At 57.2% G+C, this 17,627-nt stretch overlaps 1 protein-coding gene across 2 annotated transcripts in view; it reads right to left on the reverse strand.

Moving 5' to 3' along the window:
• Positions 1-17,627, reverse strand: part of CARM1 (coactivator associated arginine methyltransferase 1) — a gene marked incomplete at its 5' end in the record, with an annotated part of 42,313 nt that overhangs the window by 6,468 nt on the left and 18,218 nt on the right. For both annotated transcript variants that reach the window (XM_080808364.1, XM_080808363.1), the window contains 7 exons: positions 1,774-1,855; positions 2,037-2,127; positions 4,261-4,438; positions 5,585-5,695; positions 7,421-7,525; positions 8,488-8,594; positions 9,997-10,122. In XM_080808364.1, the coding sequence (XP_080664490.1) occupies positions 1,774-1,855; positions 2,037-2,127; positions 4,261-4,438; positions 5,585-5,695; positions 7,421-7,525; positions 8,488-8,594; positions 9,997-10,122 (800 nt within the window). The remainder of the gene's footprint in view (positions 1-1,773; positions 1,856-2,036; positions 2,128-4,260; positions 4,439-5,584; positions 5,696-7,420; positions 7,526-8,487; positions 8,595-9,996; positions 10,123-17,627) is intronic.

Genomic DNA, 17,627 nt, shown 5'->3' on the forward strand with positions numbered 1-17,627 from the left:
TTCTCTCTCTGCCTGCCTCTCTGCCTACTTGTGATCTCTGTCTGTCAAATAAATTAAAAAAAAAAAAATCTTAAAAAAAAAAAGGAATTAGAAAATCAGCTTAAATAGCAAAGAGAAGGGATGCCTGGGTGGCTCAGTTGGTTGGGCGGCTGCCTTCGGCTCGGGTCGTGATCCCAGGGTCCTGGGATCGAGTCCCACATGGGGCTCCTTGCTCAGCGGGGAGCCTGCTTCCCCCCTCCCTCTGCCCACCTCTCTGTTGGCCTGTGCTCACTCTCTCTAACAAATAAATAAATAAATAAAATCTTAAAAAAAAAAAAACCAGCAAAGAGAAGACTGGAACTAGAAGATGGATCAGTAGGAAATATGAAAATGAAGCAATTAGAGAAAAAAAGGATGGAAAATGCAGAAAAGAGCATAAGACTCATCTGAGACAAAAGGTCTTAGAAGAAAGAGAATGGGGCAGAGGTAGTGTTCAAAGAGACAGTGCCCAAGAGTCTCCCCCAAACTAGTGAAAAACATCAAGTGGGCGGAAACGATAACAATTTTTAAAAACATTTAGAATAAATTTTAAAAAGATGAGAAATTTATACCCATGAAGACCAGTAATTACATCAAATGTAAAATGGTCTCAATGTTGTAATCAAAAGACAAAAAATGTCAGTCTGGTTAAAAAGCAAATCCCAAATATGTGCTGCTTCCACAAAACAAACCTTAAGTAATAAAGACACAGAAAGGTTGAAAATAGAAAGATGGAAAAACATAAACTGTATGAAGATTAACCAAAAGAAAGCCAAGGTAGCTGAACTACTAACAGGAAAAAGAAAAAAAAAAAAATGGGGGGACTTTAGGGCAACTAGTACTACTTGAGAGAAAAAAGGGAACATTTTTTATGATGACAAAAGGATAAATCTAAGAGGAAGATACAATAATGCTAACCTGTATGCACCTAATAAATTAGTGCCTAAAAACATAAAGCAAAAACTGAGGGACGGGAAATCTACAATCGGCGATAGGAAAAAGCAGAACCTTCCCTCCACCACCACCCAACATTAGGAGACAGACAAGATTTGACCAACATGATTAACTAACGTGACCTGACAAGGTAACACTGTACTCAACACATGATAAGTATACATTTTTCTCAAGTACACAAAGAACTTTAACCAAAAGAGACCATGTAAGTGGGCATAAAGCAACAGACAAATCTCAAAGGACTGAAATCATACAGTGTATGTTCTCTGACCATAGGAAGAAAAAGAGTATGTTGATTATGCTACATTTTGAGAAGAAAAAGGATTATATACATATGGATGTATTTGTGTGTGTGTGTATTTATACATAAACACATATTTGTATATGCACATTTAGATACAAAACTTCTGAAAAGATATTAAAAAAATATTGTCTGCCTATATGCTTTCCGGGTTTTTTTGTGTTTTTTTTTTTTTTTTTGATTTTTGAACCACGGGTCTGGGTCAGTTCAAAAATCTCAATTAAAATCAGTTCACCAGGAATCAGCCCCGCAGCAGTCGGCATGTCCTGCATGCTTACTGCGTGTGAAAGCACTCTCCATGCACTGCCACTTGCCCCCGACGTTCCTACGTTAGCGGTCTGTGTCGCAGCCAAAGCAAGAACTCAGTGGGGACAGTGGCTCTCCTAGGGCTGCACAGCTTGCACAAGGCCTGACAGGAAAGACCACGGCCTCCTCTTGTCACCCCAGAGGAGGGCCATGCCCGGTGCTAACTGCAACAGTGCCTTGGGTGCCCCACTCACCACCACAGGCTGCCGGAAATACTCGTCCACCGCAGCACCTCGGAGGGCTGACAGGTCCACTCCATGGAAAGATGGCTGGTACCTGCAGAAAGCCCCCATCCCCCACAGCAAGGTCACCAGCAGCGGGAGAGACAGGTGGGGCGGGCTGCCTTTTCTCCCAGCTGGCCCTCATCCAGCCCAAGTCTTCCAGGTCCTACTGAGGATGAGGAGAAAGCGAGAAGCGGGCTGTCCCTGAGAAGGCAGGACGCCCGGGTCACACTCACCAGAAGTTGGCCTTGGTGAACTGCTCCATGTAGAGCTGTTCATCCGTGAAGGGTGCGAGATGGACGTCACCAATGGTGGGGAACATGTTGCCTGGGGGTGGGGGCAGGGAGGGGTGCGGCCGTCAGGGCGGAGCAGCCCAAAGGGCCTGGCAGAGCTTCCAAACGGCCCCAAGATGCCCAAGCCCGGGACCGCCCAGCCTCTCTCTCATTCACCGGTGCGTTCGCGCGACACAGAGGTCGTGAGCCCCTTCTCTTCCCCCAGCCAAGATGAACACTTGACACGCGCAGACTCGTTACACTCGGACGGCCAGCCAGGGAGGCAGGAAGGCCTGTCCTCGGTCCCGTTACGAGGGCGGGGAGCTAGGAGGGCACCCGCCAAAGCCTCAGGGGCAAGCAAGTGGGGCCTGGGGCGCACAGCTCGGCCTCCGGGTCCCCGCGCCGTCCACCAGGCGGGGTCTCGCGGGTGCCGTCGTCCACGGACAGGCGCGCAGCCAGGGAAGGCGAGGCAAAGCTCTCCGGACAGAGGGACGGTGAGGCCTTGGCTACACTGTCCGGGCCTTGGACGAGGCCAGAGGCTGCGTGGCGGGTTTCGCTGAACCCAAGCTCTGGCATACAGGGTGGGCCACTGGGCTGCCCTGAAAGGGGAAGGGGCGGGAGGGCAGGGTCCTCCCTCGGACCGATTCGGTGAACAGCCCGATGAGCCAGCAGCAGCGAGCACCAGGGCTCAGGAGGCCCCACCAGCCCGGGTAACTCGGACCCCGGGTCACCTGGTCTCCAGATGTGGGCCTCCCTCCCTCCTATGCAGGCGAGGGGGGCCCCCCGAGGCAGGACTCTGCCTTCTCATCCGGCTCAGCCGAAGCCACTGGGATGGGGGAGGGGCGCGCGCGACTCGGGCAGGAAGACACGGCTCCGCCCTGGGGCAGCGGGGCCAAGGGTGCCTACTCTGATGACACCTCAAGGTATCTGGCTGGGGAGAGGACTCCCTTCAGCCCGCCACGGAGCATCCGGAGGTGGGACGAACCGTGTGTGCAGGCTGAGGGCGGGGGGGGCGGGGTGGGGGGGTGCTGGCCCCGAGCCTCATCGTGGACAGGCTGCCTGACGACCGCGTGAGCCGCCAGGGGCCACCAGAGCTGGAGCCACATTGGTGCTGACATCCTCTAAGAGGAGCCCACTCTGCTGGGGCGCCCCCACCCCAGCCAGCTCAGCCTACCTCCAGGACACAAAGGGAGGAGAGCGGGTCCAGGATAAGCCCCCAGGTGGCCTGGCTTCCCGCTCAGAGACGTGACACGGGCCACGGCTGCGGGAGGCGCTGCCCACGTCCTACCCCCAGGGGTGGAGCCTGAGGCTGGGCCCTGCAGCCCAGATCCAAGGAGGCCTGAGGACCAAAGTGGTGCCTCCCCCAGAGAAGCACCCCGGTCCCCAAGGGGCCTGCCAGTCCACCAGTTTCTATGTTCTGCCCTGGCCAGGGTCCTCCCAGGCTACATGCATGCATGTGCACACACACACACACACAACCTCCTACTTGTACAGAAATACTCGAAATACGTACACAAACCCCAAACCACACCCGGAAATGGGACACACCGGCAGATGTTCATGGCGCCCACGCACAGACCCCCAGTGACCCAGATAAGGAGATCTCAACAGCCAGTGACCCAGCCGCGTGGAGAGGCAGGCGCAGTAACACAGACAGGAGGCCACAGAGGGCACACAGAGAGCTGCTCCCTGATACCCGGGAGCCCCAGCCCACCCTCAAACACACACGAACGGCCTCCTTCATCTCCCCGGCTCGGAGGAGCTTGGGGGCCTGCCAAGCCAGGGTGAGGTCTGTGGTGCCGGCACGAAGACAGAAGGCGGCCTCCCGGGAAGGCGGCCACAGCAGAACACCTCTGGACCTACCACAACCCCCATTCCCAGCCAGACACCGTCCTCAAAACACCAGGGCACAGGATGGCAGAGGTGGCCCGGAGGCTCTCTGGGGACCTGCGGGGACCCCCGCTGTACTCGGGCTGGGCTGGCGGATGTCTGGCCTAGGACTCGTGAAGCCACAGCCAGGTGGGGTCGGGTGGGGTTCAGGGGTAAAGGCCTAGATGCCCCCGGCCCCCCAGGCCGCCGACACGGGCAGGCAGGGTCAGGAACCACAATCGGACCGACCAGGCAGCAGCCAGAGGCTCTGCGACAGGACCCCGGCCCGGCCACCGGCCGCACCAGCAGGGACACTCACCCCCGGGCCGCAGGTACTTCTTGGCATGGAGGTAGCTCTCGAGCATGCGCTCGTTGAAGAGCATGTAGCCCATGGGCTCCGAGATGATGATGTCCACCTGCTCGGGGAGCGAGACCTCCTCCACCTTCCCGGGGATGACCACGATGCGCTCCGTGAGGTTGTTACTCTTCACCAAGACCTGTGGGCGGGGGGAGGGAGGGGTTCCAGAGGTGTCATGGGGACCCCTGCCCCCAGCCACACCACGGGTCGTCCCCAGACCCCTCCTCTGAGGGGACAGCTGCGACCCACGCGCGGCCGCCAATCCCCTGCCTCCATGTTGGCGTCCTAACCACGGCCACCAGCAGCCACGGCCCGTCGGGAGCTCACCGCGGCCCCAGCCCTCTCTCCGAGCCTTTCCTGCGGCAGCTCCCCGGTCCCGAGGTCACCTCTCCCCTTCGAGGACAAAAGCTGGTGAGAGGAGACAGGACGAGCAGGCTTTGCTACAGTCACCAAAGCTAAACTTGGACGCACCCAACCTAGTGATTCCAGTGCTAAGCATGTGTCCTACAGATGGGACCGCACAGCACAGAGGGGACATGTGTGTCAGGATTTGGCACAGGAGGTGTTTGCAAAGATCACGGAGTGGACCGAAGGTTGATGGCAACAAACAGTGGTCCCCCCTCCTCGCTCCCCCCACACCGCCCTCCGGGCCAAGAGATGCTCTGAAGCCACTCTCGACAGTGAGGAAGCTCGTCCTGTGGGGACACAGACCATCCCAGACAGGCTGTCCGGGAGCAGAGCACCACGTGTGCTGGGCTGTGTCACAGGAGGACGCCCGCCAGCGTGTAGAGCCCGGGACAGCTTGGGAGACCTTGTACACGGGTCTCTCCGGCTCCTGCGGGGTGCCGGAGCCCTGGGGGCTGGGGGCGCAGGGGGACCACCTGCCGTTTACCCTCTGCGGCTTTTAGCTTCTGAACCTTGCAAATGAAGGGGCTCGGAAAGGAGAAAAGAAAATGAAACCCTGTTGCTTCCCACGTTGCACAAATGTGGGGGGTGGGGCTCAGAGCAGGGCCACTTGCTGGGACAGTCCACCCCGAATCAGGAGGCTGTCCAGCCTCTGAAGACACCAGATGGGCCCGGACCCCGTCGTGGAGGACACACCACCTCAGGTCCAGCCCCTCCCTCCCTCAGCCAGTAGGTTCTAGACACGAGAGACCACAGAGAAGCAGCGTCCCTGGGGGGGGGGCGGGGGGGGCACGTGCCCTGGCAGGGTCGGCTTCCCCAGGCGGGGAGAGGCACAGAGCTCGAGGACGAGGACAGGCCGGGGTCGCCGTGGGCTGCTGACCTCTGCGTGCTGGGCCATGGTGCTGGCCTCCACCGCGTAAATCTTCCTCGCTCCAGCTTGGGCGGCAAAAAACGAGAGGATCCCAGAGCCACAGCCAACGTCAAGAACGATCTGGAGGAGGAGGGGGCAGGGAGAGCGCGGCACCGGTGAAGGGGGCGGTGATCGTGAGGGATGAGCCTGCCCGGGTGCTCACTCCGCCAGGGCCCCCCACTGCCAGGTGCACTCTGGGGCCCGCACCCCACGTCCCCGCAGCCCCGGCTGGTTTCTGAGAGCCACCCGGACGCGTGCGAGCCCCTCGTTTGGATCCGAGGGTGGCAGGCGGGGATTTCTGAGGACTGCTAGGCTGTTCAGACCGTGATGCTCTCAGGCCAGATTCAGAAAGGAAAGGGTTTGAGCTGTGATCAGTCTACACGGCACTGCAGACACCAGGCGGTCACGAGCAGACCTGGAGCTCCTCTGGGAGCGAGCACTTGCCAAGGACACCTCTGAGTCCTGCCGTGCGACTGCTAAGGCTCAGGGCAGACCAGCCAGGCCTACACATGGGGCAGGAAGGGGCAGCCCTTGACCCCTGACCCCGCAGGGCATCCCAGCAGTGGGAGCAGTGCCCGGGGAAGGCTCCACTCAGCCTAAGCGCACATCTCTTGACTCGCTGGGCCAAGGGCTGTGGTCCTCCACAGATGCGAAAAAGTGTCCCTCCGGGACCTCAGCAGCTCCAACAGGGAAGGAAGGAGCCCAGAGTTGGGGTGTCGTGGGGTCGGTGGCAGGATCTCTGGGCTGTATGCTGACGGCTCGGCTGGGGCGGGGAAGCTGCCCGGCACCCGCAAGGGCCACTCGGCCCCCAGGATGTGGACCCTTACAAGAGGCCAGGCTTTCGTGTGGCCGGTTGTCCTAACCCGGGACTGGACTGACTGCTTCCTTAGGGGCCGAATCAAGTCGGCGTTTCCGGGGGTGCCATGCATGAGCTTTCTGGAGCAGAACTGCTCTGCAGATAGCAGCAAGCCCAGTGGAGGCGCCCAGTCGGGGCACTGGGACTGTTGGGGCCAGGGGTCCAGAGATCTGCTCATGATCCCGAGCTCAAGAGTCACATACACGTGCCACTGGCTGAGTCAGTGAGGCTCCCATCTTTCTTTCTAATCATGAGTATATGCTACTTGGTAAGAGTAAAAAGATTTTTCTTTTTTTAAATTAGTTTTTTTTTTTTTTAAAGATTTTATTTATTTGAGAGAGAATGAGAGGGGGGAGGTCAGCGGGAGAAGCAGACACCCTGTCGAGCAGGGAGCCCGATGCGGGACTCGATCCCAGGACTCCAGGATTACAACTTGAGCTGAAGGCAGTCACTTAACCAACTGAGCCACCCAGGGACCCCAGAGGAAAAAGATTTCTAAAGCAACTAGGACAGTAACTAGATAAATTACAGTGTATCCACGTGACTTACTAGTATGTCCAAGATGTAGCATTAGGTGGAGGAAAGTGTTTTACATGAAGCACCTACAGGATAGATCTTGTTTTGTAAACAATTAAATTAATTAATTCGAAAATGCATACGCTGATAGATATGGGGGGGATCCCTGACTGGTGGCAGAGGTGGGTTTGCAGGAAACTGACAGAGGCTTTTCCCTGCCTACATTATACACACCAGGTTACTTTTTTTTCTTTTTACACAAAAAGTAGAGTTAGCTTTTGTAATAAGAAAAAAAATTAAAAATCAAATCAACAAGCAAAGAAAAAGGTAACCAGGGCCGAGGACATAGCACCGTGGCTCGAAGCTGGAGGGAAGGGGCGCTTAGGACAGCGGAGGGAGGCAGGGCTCTGCTGGCGGGTGCCAGGCCCGCTCACCTTGTCCTTGAAGTCTGTGTGGTTCTGCAGGATCGCGCGCTGGTAGGTGCCCGTCCGCACGTAGTCCTGCATCATATTCTGCTGCTGGGACAGGTAGCCATAGAACTGGAACAGAGACAGGCCAATGGCACAGGGCACGCGGCAGCACAGACGGCCGAGGCCCCGGCAGGCCCTGTGACAGAGGAGGGCCCACTGGGGCACGAACCTCCCTCAGGAGGCCGCACCCCCTCTGCCGAGCCGGGCCCTGCTGGCAGCTGCCGGCCACTCCAGAGAAGGGAGCAGAAAGCCAGAGTGGCCCGCGGGAGGGACACCGCCACCGTCACCGCGGTCAAAGTAGGCAGCCGGGTGCTGCCTGGACCTGGACACCAACCCAGGAGAAGTCAGAATTTGCCACGGGAGGGGTCCTGGGATGGGGGGGGCGGCCTGCCCCATCTTAGGGTCCCCAACGAAGCAGAGTTGTTGATCAAAACAGAACCCTAGAACTCAGGGCGCCAGACAGGTGAGGTGGTGCGGGGTCTCTCTGTGAGACAACGGGCGAGCGGGAGGCAGCGTGGCACCTGCAACGGGCCACGGGCTTTGGCATCAGGCAGACCTGGCTTCCCATGTTGGCTCTGTTGCATAATAGCTGTGTGACTTGGAGCAAGTCATTTAACCTCTCTGAGCCTCAGTTTTCTCATCTGTAAAATGGGGACAATAATAGTACTTACCTCCTAGGGTTGTTGGGAGGATCAAGTGCCTCTGTGCATGTCAAAGCGCTTGGACCAGGGCCTGACCTACAGCACGGGTCGGTGGGACCCTGCTCCTGTCACTGAGCGCTCGTGGTCCCGAGCTCCACCTGCACTCACATGAGTGCTTCCAGCAACCCTCCTAGGCAGGCCCTGGCATCTCCGTCTCACAGATGAGGAAACTGAGGCCCCGCAAGTGAAGGACACCTGCTCAAGGTTACGTGGCCAGCGAGGGGCAGAGCTGGGACACGAACCCGGGTGGACCCGCCCTGCGCTGCGCGGCCTCCCAGGGGCCACCCGGTGGCGACAGCCTGGCTGGGGGGGGCGGTGACGGGTACCCACCTGGAAATACTGTACGGCAGAGGACTCCTCTGTGCGCTCGCTGAACACCGACCGCTCCAGGGTGTGGCCCCGACAGGTTTTCAAGATGTTATAGAAGGAACAGAAATCTGGAAGGGGGAAGCCAGGTCACGCGTGGGCATCTCGGGGGGTGGTCTAAGTGCACACCCCAGCTCTTCCCTTTTGAGCACTCGAGCCTGGCGATTGCTTTTTCCCAAACAGTGTTGAGACTGGAGAAGGCGGCCAGCCCAACCTGCCCCTTGGCGGCCGCCACAAGAAGGCCGGCGTCCCATATGCTCCATGCGGCCGGCAGGGACGCGCCGGGCCAAAGCCTCCGGAGGACGCACGCCCGCCGAGCCACGGTCAAGGCCTGCGGGTCTGCCCCAGCCAAATAACGGCGAGCGCACCCGGCAGCTCCCGGCGGGGTCTGTGTGGGGCGCAGCGGGGGGCGGGGGTGCTGAACCACAACATAAAGGTAATTGCTGCCCCAGGACCGTACACTCAAAATGGTCACGAGGGCCAAGTTCGCCATGTGTCTTTGAACACAGCGTTTTCAAAGGAGAACAGAATCTGTAAGGCAAGCTTTTAAAAACCGCAGGCGCGCAGCCTGGGCAGATGAAGTCCTGGAGGCGGACGGCGGGGACGGCCGCACAGCAGCGGGAGCGCACGGGACGGCCCCGCGCTCGGCCCCACGAAGGGTGCACCTGGCACATTTTCGCTACCCGTACTTTACCTCGATTTAAAAAACTGAGAGAATTAAAAGGGAAAAAAGTCAACTAAATATCCACAGAGCAGGACCAGACCGGCAGGACCTAGACCGGTTTAAAGGCGGACTCGGGGCTGTCTGTGCAGGCAGGGGAACGGAGCAGGGGGCTGCCTCTGCGGGGAGGGGGTCAGTCACCTGGCTGCTTCCTCCACCCCCTCCCCCGCCACCTCCTCCTCTGGTGGCACCAGGACAGCTGGGGGGCTCCTGGGCATCAGTGGCGGTGACCAGGCCGGGATGCCGCACCTTCATGTACTCTCCAGCCCCAGGTGCCCCATCACCTCCACTGCTGCCCCCCACAAGCCACCAAGAGTGGCATGGAGACCGCCAAGCCCTCCTCGGGAAGCCTGCGTCCACCAGCAGCCCCAAAAAGGGTCTGCTTAGAACCCTCCCGTGGCTTCTCTGTGCACTCGGAACAGGGCTCTGTGCCTCGGGACGGTGTCCTGCCCCTCTCCTCCGCTTCTAGGAGGCCCAGGTCCCAGAGAGCCCCCCATGGGCTCCTCCATGAGCCCTGGGCAGCCAGGTGGTCGGGGACAGGCCTCTTGAAGCAACGGCTGTATGAGCCAAGAACGGCCCAAAGGATGCAGCAAGGGGAGGTCTGGGGCGGAATGTTCCGGGCGGTGACAACGGACACTGATCCACATGGGCATCATCTGTGACGGCGACCTGGGACAGGGGGACGGGCTGCGGTTCCACCAGGCTCCAGGTCCCCCTCGGGCCAAGCGCCAGCAGGACGAAGGGCCACGTACCGTTCGGTGTGGCGAACTGGATGAGGACGCTGTTGCAGCCCAGCGTGATGATGAAGGACTGCTTGCCCACGCGGCTGCACTCCGTCTCCCGGGACACCGAGCACTTGAACACACACACGTCCTCATCTGCGGGAGGAGAGGGCAAGCATGAGCCAGCAGCTCCCAGGGCCAGCCGACTGAGGCTCCTCGCCCGCCGAATTTGTGCAAGTCGTGTCCCTGCCCCCCCACCTCCTCTCGTCACGGCCCCCCAGGATTCTTCGGGGGTACCCAACAGCCCACTTGGGGCGCGCCTGCCACATGGGCCCGCCCGCATGGCCCAGGCCGAGGAAGAGGGGATGGCCGGGCAGGCGGGACAACGCGTGGCCCATGGACAGGAGGGCTGTGCACGAGGGACCAAGGCTGAGAGTAAGGTGAGGGGTGGCCAGGCGCCATGGGCCCAAGCAGGACCTCCCAGCCTGGGGGCACCGCTGCCAGGACGTTCCCTCACGAGGCAGTTCCTGGGGCCCAGGCCCCGGGTCATCCAGCGGCACTGAGATGGGTCGCCGAGGCCCCGCTGAGGGAGTCTTATGTGAATGCACCAATTCTGCTGTTACATGGGGGGACAGTGGGCCTTCACCCCTGAGCAGGGTGGCTGGGGGTCAAGAAAGAACTTCGGGGGGTGCCTCTGTTCCTTCACCTGATTCCTTTCCCTCTCGTAGTGATGTGGAGCCGGGATTATGAGCGTGGCCACTGAAGCCAGACGGCCTGGGCCCATGCCCCACCTGCACTGCTCCCTGTAGGACTTGGGCAGGTCACTCCATCTCCCTGAGCCTTGGTTTTCTCATCCATCAAATGGGGCTAATGGTGGGGCAGGCGCTGGGCCCAGCGCACAGGGATCACGGCATCCACGAGCTGCCGCCACCACCAGTCCCGCTCCTTCATTCAACAAGTGCAGGACGCGCCGCCCCCAACCCCGGACACATGGTGAAGCTTGGCAGCACCAGAAACAGGACAGACCAATAAGCCACCAGGGTCCTGGTGGGGGGCAGCAGGACAGACATGCCATCTGTGTCGTCTGCTTGGCAAAAGTGTTTCCTCTGGTCCTCTCATGACGGTTCCAGATCATGAAAACCTTTTCACAAGCTACAGAGGACGATGGGGGGCGGGGAACGTGAGGGTGCAGGTGTGACAACGTGAAACGAGCCAGGCGTGACAACAGCATGTGGTTCTGGAGAATAATGCTCTCCTTCTTCCAAGAAGTGGGGAAGTACCAAGAGTGAATTCTCGTGATGTTGGCAACGTGCCTTTGCGCTCATCAAACAGACAACTATGAACTGTGCGTATAGACACCAACACCAGCACAAATGTGGCAGAATGTCCCAGGCCCTCCAGAAAGCCCAAATCACCTTGAGAAAGAACAAAGGCACCCCTTAAGTTTTTGTTGTTTTTGTTTTTAGTAATCTCTACACCCACTGTGGAGCCCAAACTCCCAACCCCGAGGTCAGGAGTCCCACAGTCCACCAACTGAGCCGGCCAGGCCCTCCTGACATTCAACAAGGGTGCCGGGAGCATTCGATGGGAAGAAAATCATCTTCAGAAATGGTACATGGACAACTGGATGTTCACATGCGAGAGAATGAAACTGGACCCCTACCTCACACCACAACTAAAGCCTCACTCCACAAGATCAATGACCTAAACGTCAGAACTAAAAACTGTAAAACTTCTAGGACGAAACAGAGGAATAAATCTTCCTGAACTTGGACTTGGCAAAAGACTTCTAGAGGTGACATCAAAAGCAAAACTAGATCAACTGAACATCAGAACTGAAAAACTTCTGTGATCACAGGACACTATCAGGAAAGTGAAAACTAGGGCGCCTGGGCAGCTCAATCCGTAAAGCGTCTGCCTTAGGCTCAGGTCATGGTCCCAGAGTCCTAGGATCGAGTCCTGCATCGGGCTCCCAGCTCCACGGGGAGTCTGTTTCTCCCTCTGACCTTCTCCCCTCTCATGCTCTCTCTCACTGTCTCTCTCTCAAATAAATACATAAAATCTTTCAAAAAAAAAAATCTTTAAAAAGAGTAGTGAAGACTACCTACAGAATGGGAGAAACAATTTACAAATCATATGCCTGTGGAGCGCCTGGGTGGCTCAGTGGGTTAAGCCTCTGCCTTCGGCTCAGGTCATGATGTCAGGGTCCTGGGATCAAGCCCCGCATCAGGCTCTCTGCTCAGCAGGGAGCCTGCTTCCTCCTCTCTCTCTCTGCCTGCCTCTCTGCCTGTTTGTGATCTCTGTCAAATAAATAAATAAAATCTTAAAAAAAAATCATATGCCTGATAAGGATAGTGTCCAGAATATATAAAGAATTTATTCAGCCCAAAGAGAAACAACACAATTTAAAAATAGGCGAAGGACCTGAATGGACGTTTCTCCAAATAAGATACAGGACTGGCTAACAAGCACATGAAAAGATGCTCAAACCATGAGTTACCGGGGACAGAGAAATCAAACCACAAGGAGACATCACTTCACACCCACTAGGATGGCTATAATTTAAAACAAGTAGGGAAAATTACAAGTCTTGGCAAGGACGTGAAAACTAGAACCCTCGCACTCTGTGAGGGACGTGGGAACGTGAAATGGCACAGCCGCTGTGGAAGAGAAGCTAGTGGTACTTCAAACAGTTAAACATAAAATTACCATTTGACTCAGCCACCCCACTCCTGGGTACGTACGCAAAAGTACGCAAAAGGATGAGAGAAGCAGCCAAACGAGCACCCGTATACAAATATTCCAAGTAGCACTATTCACAAGAACCAGAAAGTCGCAACAGCTCGGATGTCCGTCACCTGCAGGACGGACACACAGAATGTGGCAGACCCACGCACTGAGGTGTTATGCTCCCATAAAAAGGAATGAAGTCCCAGGGCGCCTGGTGGGCTCAGTCAGAAGACAGAGCAGCTCTTTGATCCTGGGGTCAAGGGTTCGAGCCCTACGCTGAGTGTAGAGATTACTAAAAAAATAAATAAGTTGGGGCATCTGCGTGGCTCAGTGGGTTGAGCCTCTGCCTTCGGCTCTCCTCCTCCTCAGTCCCGTGTCGGGCTCTCTGCTCAGCAGGGAGCCTGCTTCCCCCTCTATCTCTGCCTGTCTCTCTGCCTACTTGTGATCTCCGTCTATCAAATAAATAAATCTTTAAATAAATAAAGAAGTAAACTTGAAATAATCTTTAAATAAAATAAATAAAATCAAAAAAATATAAAAATAAATAAAATAAAATAAAAATATTTAATCTTTAAATAAATAAAGAAGTAAACTTAACCCCCCCCCCCAAAATACTGAAATCCTGACGCGGGCTACAATGCGGATGAACCTCAGAGATATTATGGTGAGTGAAAGAAGCCAGACACAAAAGGCCACATACATGTGATTCCATTTACATGAAACATCCAGAATCCGCTAATCCGCAGAGACAGAAAGCAAACTGGTGGCTGTCAGGGGCTGGGAGGAGGGAGAGTGGGCAGGCACCGCTTAATGGATTCAAGGTTTCCCTCTGGGGTGATGAAAACGTTCTGGAACCAGACAAGGGTGGTGGTCACCCAATACTGTGTATCTACTAAATGCCCCTGAAATGTACACTTTAAAGTGATTTGTTTTTATGTTATGTGAATTGTATCTCCATAGAAAAAGAAAAGTGCTCCCAGCGCATGAAGGCAGATATGAAGGGCCTCTGGTGTTCGTGGCTCCCAAGCTCTCCCCTCCTGTAGTCTGAGCACCAGACCTGCGCCCAGCCCTCCGCACCCCCCCGGAGCCAGGTGCCCCCGTCCTGGGAGGAAGGCGCTGCCAGTCCCCTGACCGCCGTCCCCTGTGGCTCCCCACAGTTCCCGCGTGCAGCCGGAAATGGGTCCCAGGAAGGGACCCTGGCACGGTGCCGCCCTCCACGGCCCTCCTGGGGCGGGAGATAAAGCCAATCTGTCGGCGGCGCCAGGGGAACAGCAAGCGGACGAGGAGGGCCTCTGTTTCCCACGCAGCCTGGCAACCCGACCAGTTGCCCGAGGCGCCCCCTGCGAGCTGGCGCCGGGCGAGCCACCACGAGGACCTGTGGCCAAGGGGAGCTTGGCCATGTCCAGGGAAGCCGGTGACCTGACCTGTCCCACCGTGGCAGAGGCAACCGTGGCCCGTGGAGCCTGCCCCTTGTGAGAGCCACAGCCATGCCACCCCACAGACAAGTCCCGGGAACACAGGAAGGGCTCGGTAACTATTCGACAAACCAAAGGAAAAAAAAAAAAAAAAAAGCTGAATCATGTTCTTCCATTTATTTATTTATTTTAAGGCTTTATTTAGGGGCACCTGGGTGGCTCAGTCGGTGAAGCGTCTGCCTTCAGCTCAGGTCATGATCCCAGGGTCTGGGAATCAAGCCCTGCATCAGGCTCCTTGCTCAGTGGGGAGCCTGCTTCTCCCTCTCCCGCTCCCCCTGCTTGTGTTCCCTCTCTTGCTATCTCTCTGTCAAATAAATAAATAAAATCTTTTTTAAAAATTTAAATTTATTTAAAATTTATTAATTCTTAAAATTTTATTAATTTTATTTATATTGATACTAAAATAATTTTATTTATTTAAAATTCATTAATTTTTATTTTAAAAAAATAAAAATAAATTTTTAAGATTTTATTTATTTGACAGAGAGAGCGCCCAAGTGGGCGGACTGGTAGGCAGAGGGAGAGGGAGAAGCAGGCTCCCCACTGAGCAGGGAGCCGGAGATGGAACTCGATCCCAGGACCCTGGGATCATGACCTAAGCCAAAGGCAGATGCTTAACTGACTGAGCCACCCAGGCGCCCCTTCTTCCCTGTATTTAAAAGACTCAGAAATCGAAGCTCTTGGAAGGCCCTGCGTGACCCACACCCCTCATTCATCACCCCTCCAGTCTCACCGTAGGCCGGCTCCTAGCCTTGGCACAAGCCTTTTGCCCTTTGCCTACTCTGCCGTCTCACTAGGATGGACCCTCGGGACAGGAGTGGGGTGGCGCTCTGTCTACCCCTGCCAGGGGACAGCCCACAATCACTGCCCAGGGTCCCCCAGGCCTGGATGAGCAGAGCTAGCATGCACACTCTGTCTTCCGGCCAGTTCCCTGGGACAGGATGGGGGGTCGTCCTGGGAGAGAGCGTCTCCCCCCAGGCAAAAGGTCTAGGGCCTGGACCCAGAAGTGGCAATTAGGTACACACTGCCCCCCCCCCCCACGCATGCACACACACACACACAGGAGTGCCTCTGTTGGCCAGGAAACCTCCTGGTAACTCAAAGGCTGGCACTTTCCGCTCTAGTCCCCCCTTTATCCAGCCATCACTGGGTGAGCCACGGAAGAGGCAGGAGTGACTCTGTGCCCCGCCTCCAGAAACCCAATGAGAAAACCGATCTGCCCTTGTCACACGGGCAGGGGCAGCGTACTGAGGGGCTGGGAGCACAGGGCCCAGAGCGGTGGGGGACAGGGAGAGGGAGAGGGCTTTGAAGGCTGCTATGATGATTTCAGTGGGGGTGACCACAGGGAGAGCTGCTGGCCACGAGGCTGTGCTGGGTTCCTGGCCATCGAGGTCAGCGGAGCTGGGGCTTCTAACCTGCAGTAATACGAGCGGCCGGCAGAGCTCGGGAGGGGCCCCCTCCCCAGGCTGGCTTCTCTGGAGAGGCTCTCCTCCCAAAGCAGGGTCTGAACCGAGGAGTACGCGGGAAACACATGTGGACTTGGGAGTAGTCATCGTGCCACAGACATGTCCAGCCCGCTCTTGGCCCCAGCCTGGCACCTCGGGCCAGCCTCCCACCTGCTCCGCTGCAGGGCATCCCACTGGGGCTCCGATGCCAGGGGACTGGGGACCAGGATGCCCAGGGACAAACACAGGGCCAGCATGTTCATGGTGTGCCGATGGGAAGCCCAGGGTAGGAGAAGCTTCCTGCACCTTGCTCCCCAAGAAGGCAGGCCCCTGTAGCTCCGAGCGCCCCCAGGGAGCCAGGCCCAGCACCCGCCCACCCCTTGCTGAGACTGGGATAGGGCTGGCATCCCACACTGCACCAATACTCTCCAGGAGCCACACTCTGTCCTGTCTTTACCCCTCAGAGCACCTCTGTGCCTATCTACTGCTCCACTTATCCGTGAGGAAACGGGGCTCGGACAGGTGAAGAGTCTCTCTCGAGGTCACACAGCATGTGCATGGCCGAGCTGACCAGCACCAGGGTCTGTGCTCCTAACCAAGGCGCTGCATGACACGCCTGTGCTTCCTGGGGTAGGTGTCGGCCAGCTTTCCCTGTAAAGGAGCAGGGAGTAAATATTTGGGGTTGGCAGGCCGCAGAGTCCCTGCTGCTAGGACTCACCTCTACGCAGACCATACGCAAGCGAGCACGGCCCTGTGCCGACACGACTTTTGGACAAAGCCGGCAGTGCATCTAGAACCCCGGCTGCGGAGAGGCTGGGCGCTGAGCCCTTTCCGCCCACTTCCTTGCTGGCTCACTGGACATCAAGAAGTGGAGTTACCCTCCCCATCCCAGAGGAGGTAAGGACAGCCGGGGGGGTGGTGACAAGGACCCGCAAGTAATGGGCACTGCTGCAGGGGCACAGGGGCCCCGGGGGAGCCTAGAGACGGCACCTGACTGCAGCTGGGATAAGGAGTGGGAACGAATTCTCCAGCAAGAGGAAAAAAGGCACATGGGAAGGCAGGGAGAAAAGGAGGCTGGCATGTTGTGATTTATACTGAACAGACACCTGGCACAGAGCTCCCAGGACTCTGGGAGTGCCTAAGCTGATAAGAACAATAAAGGGGTCTCCTGCGAGTCCGTCAAAGCCCCCCTGGACCACTTGAGTCTATGTTAATGAGGCGACTCTCCAAAAGCCCCTAAGGATGGAGGCTGGTTGCCAGGGGGACCAACCGAGTAATTAGAGGGCTGGAACTTTCAGTCCCCCTCCTAGGCCTCCAATGGCTAAGGACTTACCAATCATTCCTGCGTATAAAGTCTCCATCAAGATAAAACCCAAAGGACGGGGCTCAGAGTTTCCCGGCTGGTGAGCACGAGTTGGCGCTGGAGAGGGGCGCCCCTTCCCCACACCCTGCCCTATGCCCCTCTTCCCTCTGGCTGCTCCCGGGTTCTATCCTGTCTACGTTAACCACCGATGTGGGAAAGGAATGGTTTCTGAGCTCTGTGAGCCGCTCCAGCAAATGCACTGAGCCTGAGGAGGGGCCCTGGGAACCTCAGATCTGCAGCCGGGCGGTGAGGAGCTCAGGGGACATCCTGGACCCGCGGTAGGGGCGGAGGGCGACAGTCTGGTGGCCCCGAGCTCTTACCCTGAGGGGTCTGACACTATCTCCAGACAGGCGGGCAGTGTCAGAATGGAGGAGACTGTGGGCCACGCGGCTGGTGTGGGGAGGCCCCCACCCACACAGCGACCAGAAGCAGGCAGTGTCAGTACTCAGAGCACGGGAGACACCCAGGAGGCCGCTTCTCCTCAGAGGACCCCAGTTGGCAGAAGGACGGGCCCAAGACAGCCTGGCTGTGGCCAGGGAGCCTGCTGGGCTAGACTCCCAGGCCGGATGGGCAGATCTGGGTCTCGAGAGGCTGGGGAGTCCGGCCGCTCCCACAGCCGTGGGCGGCACCTGGAGGGACTGAGCGCTG

Source organism: Martes martes (genome assembly GCF_963455335.1).
Source record: "Martes martes genome assembly, chromosome: 1".
In the NCBI taxonomy this organism is placed as follows: Eukaryota; Metazoa; Chordata; class Mammalia; order Carnivora; family Mustelidae; genus Martes; species Martes martes.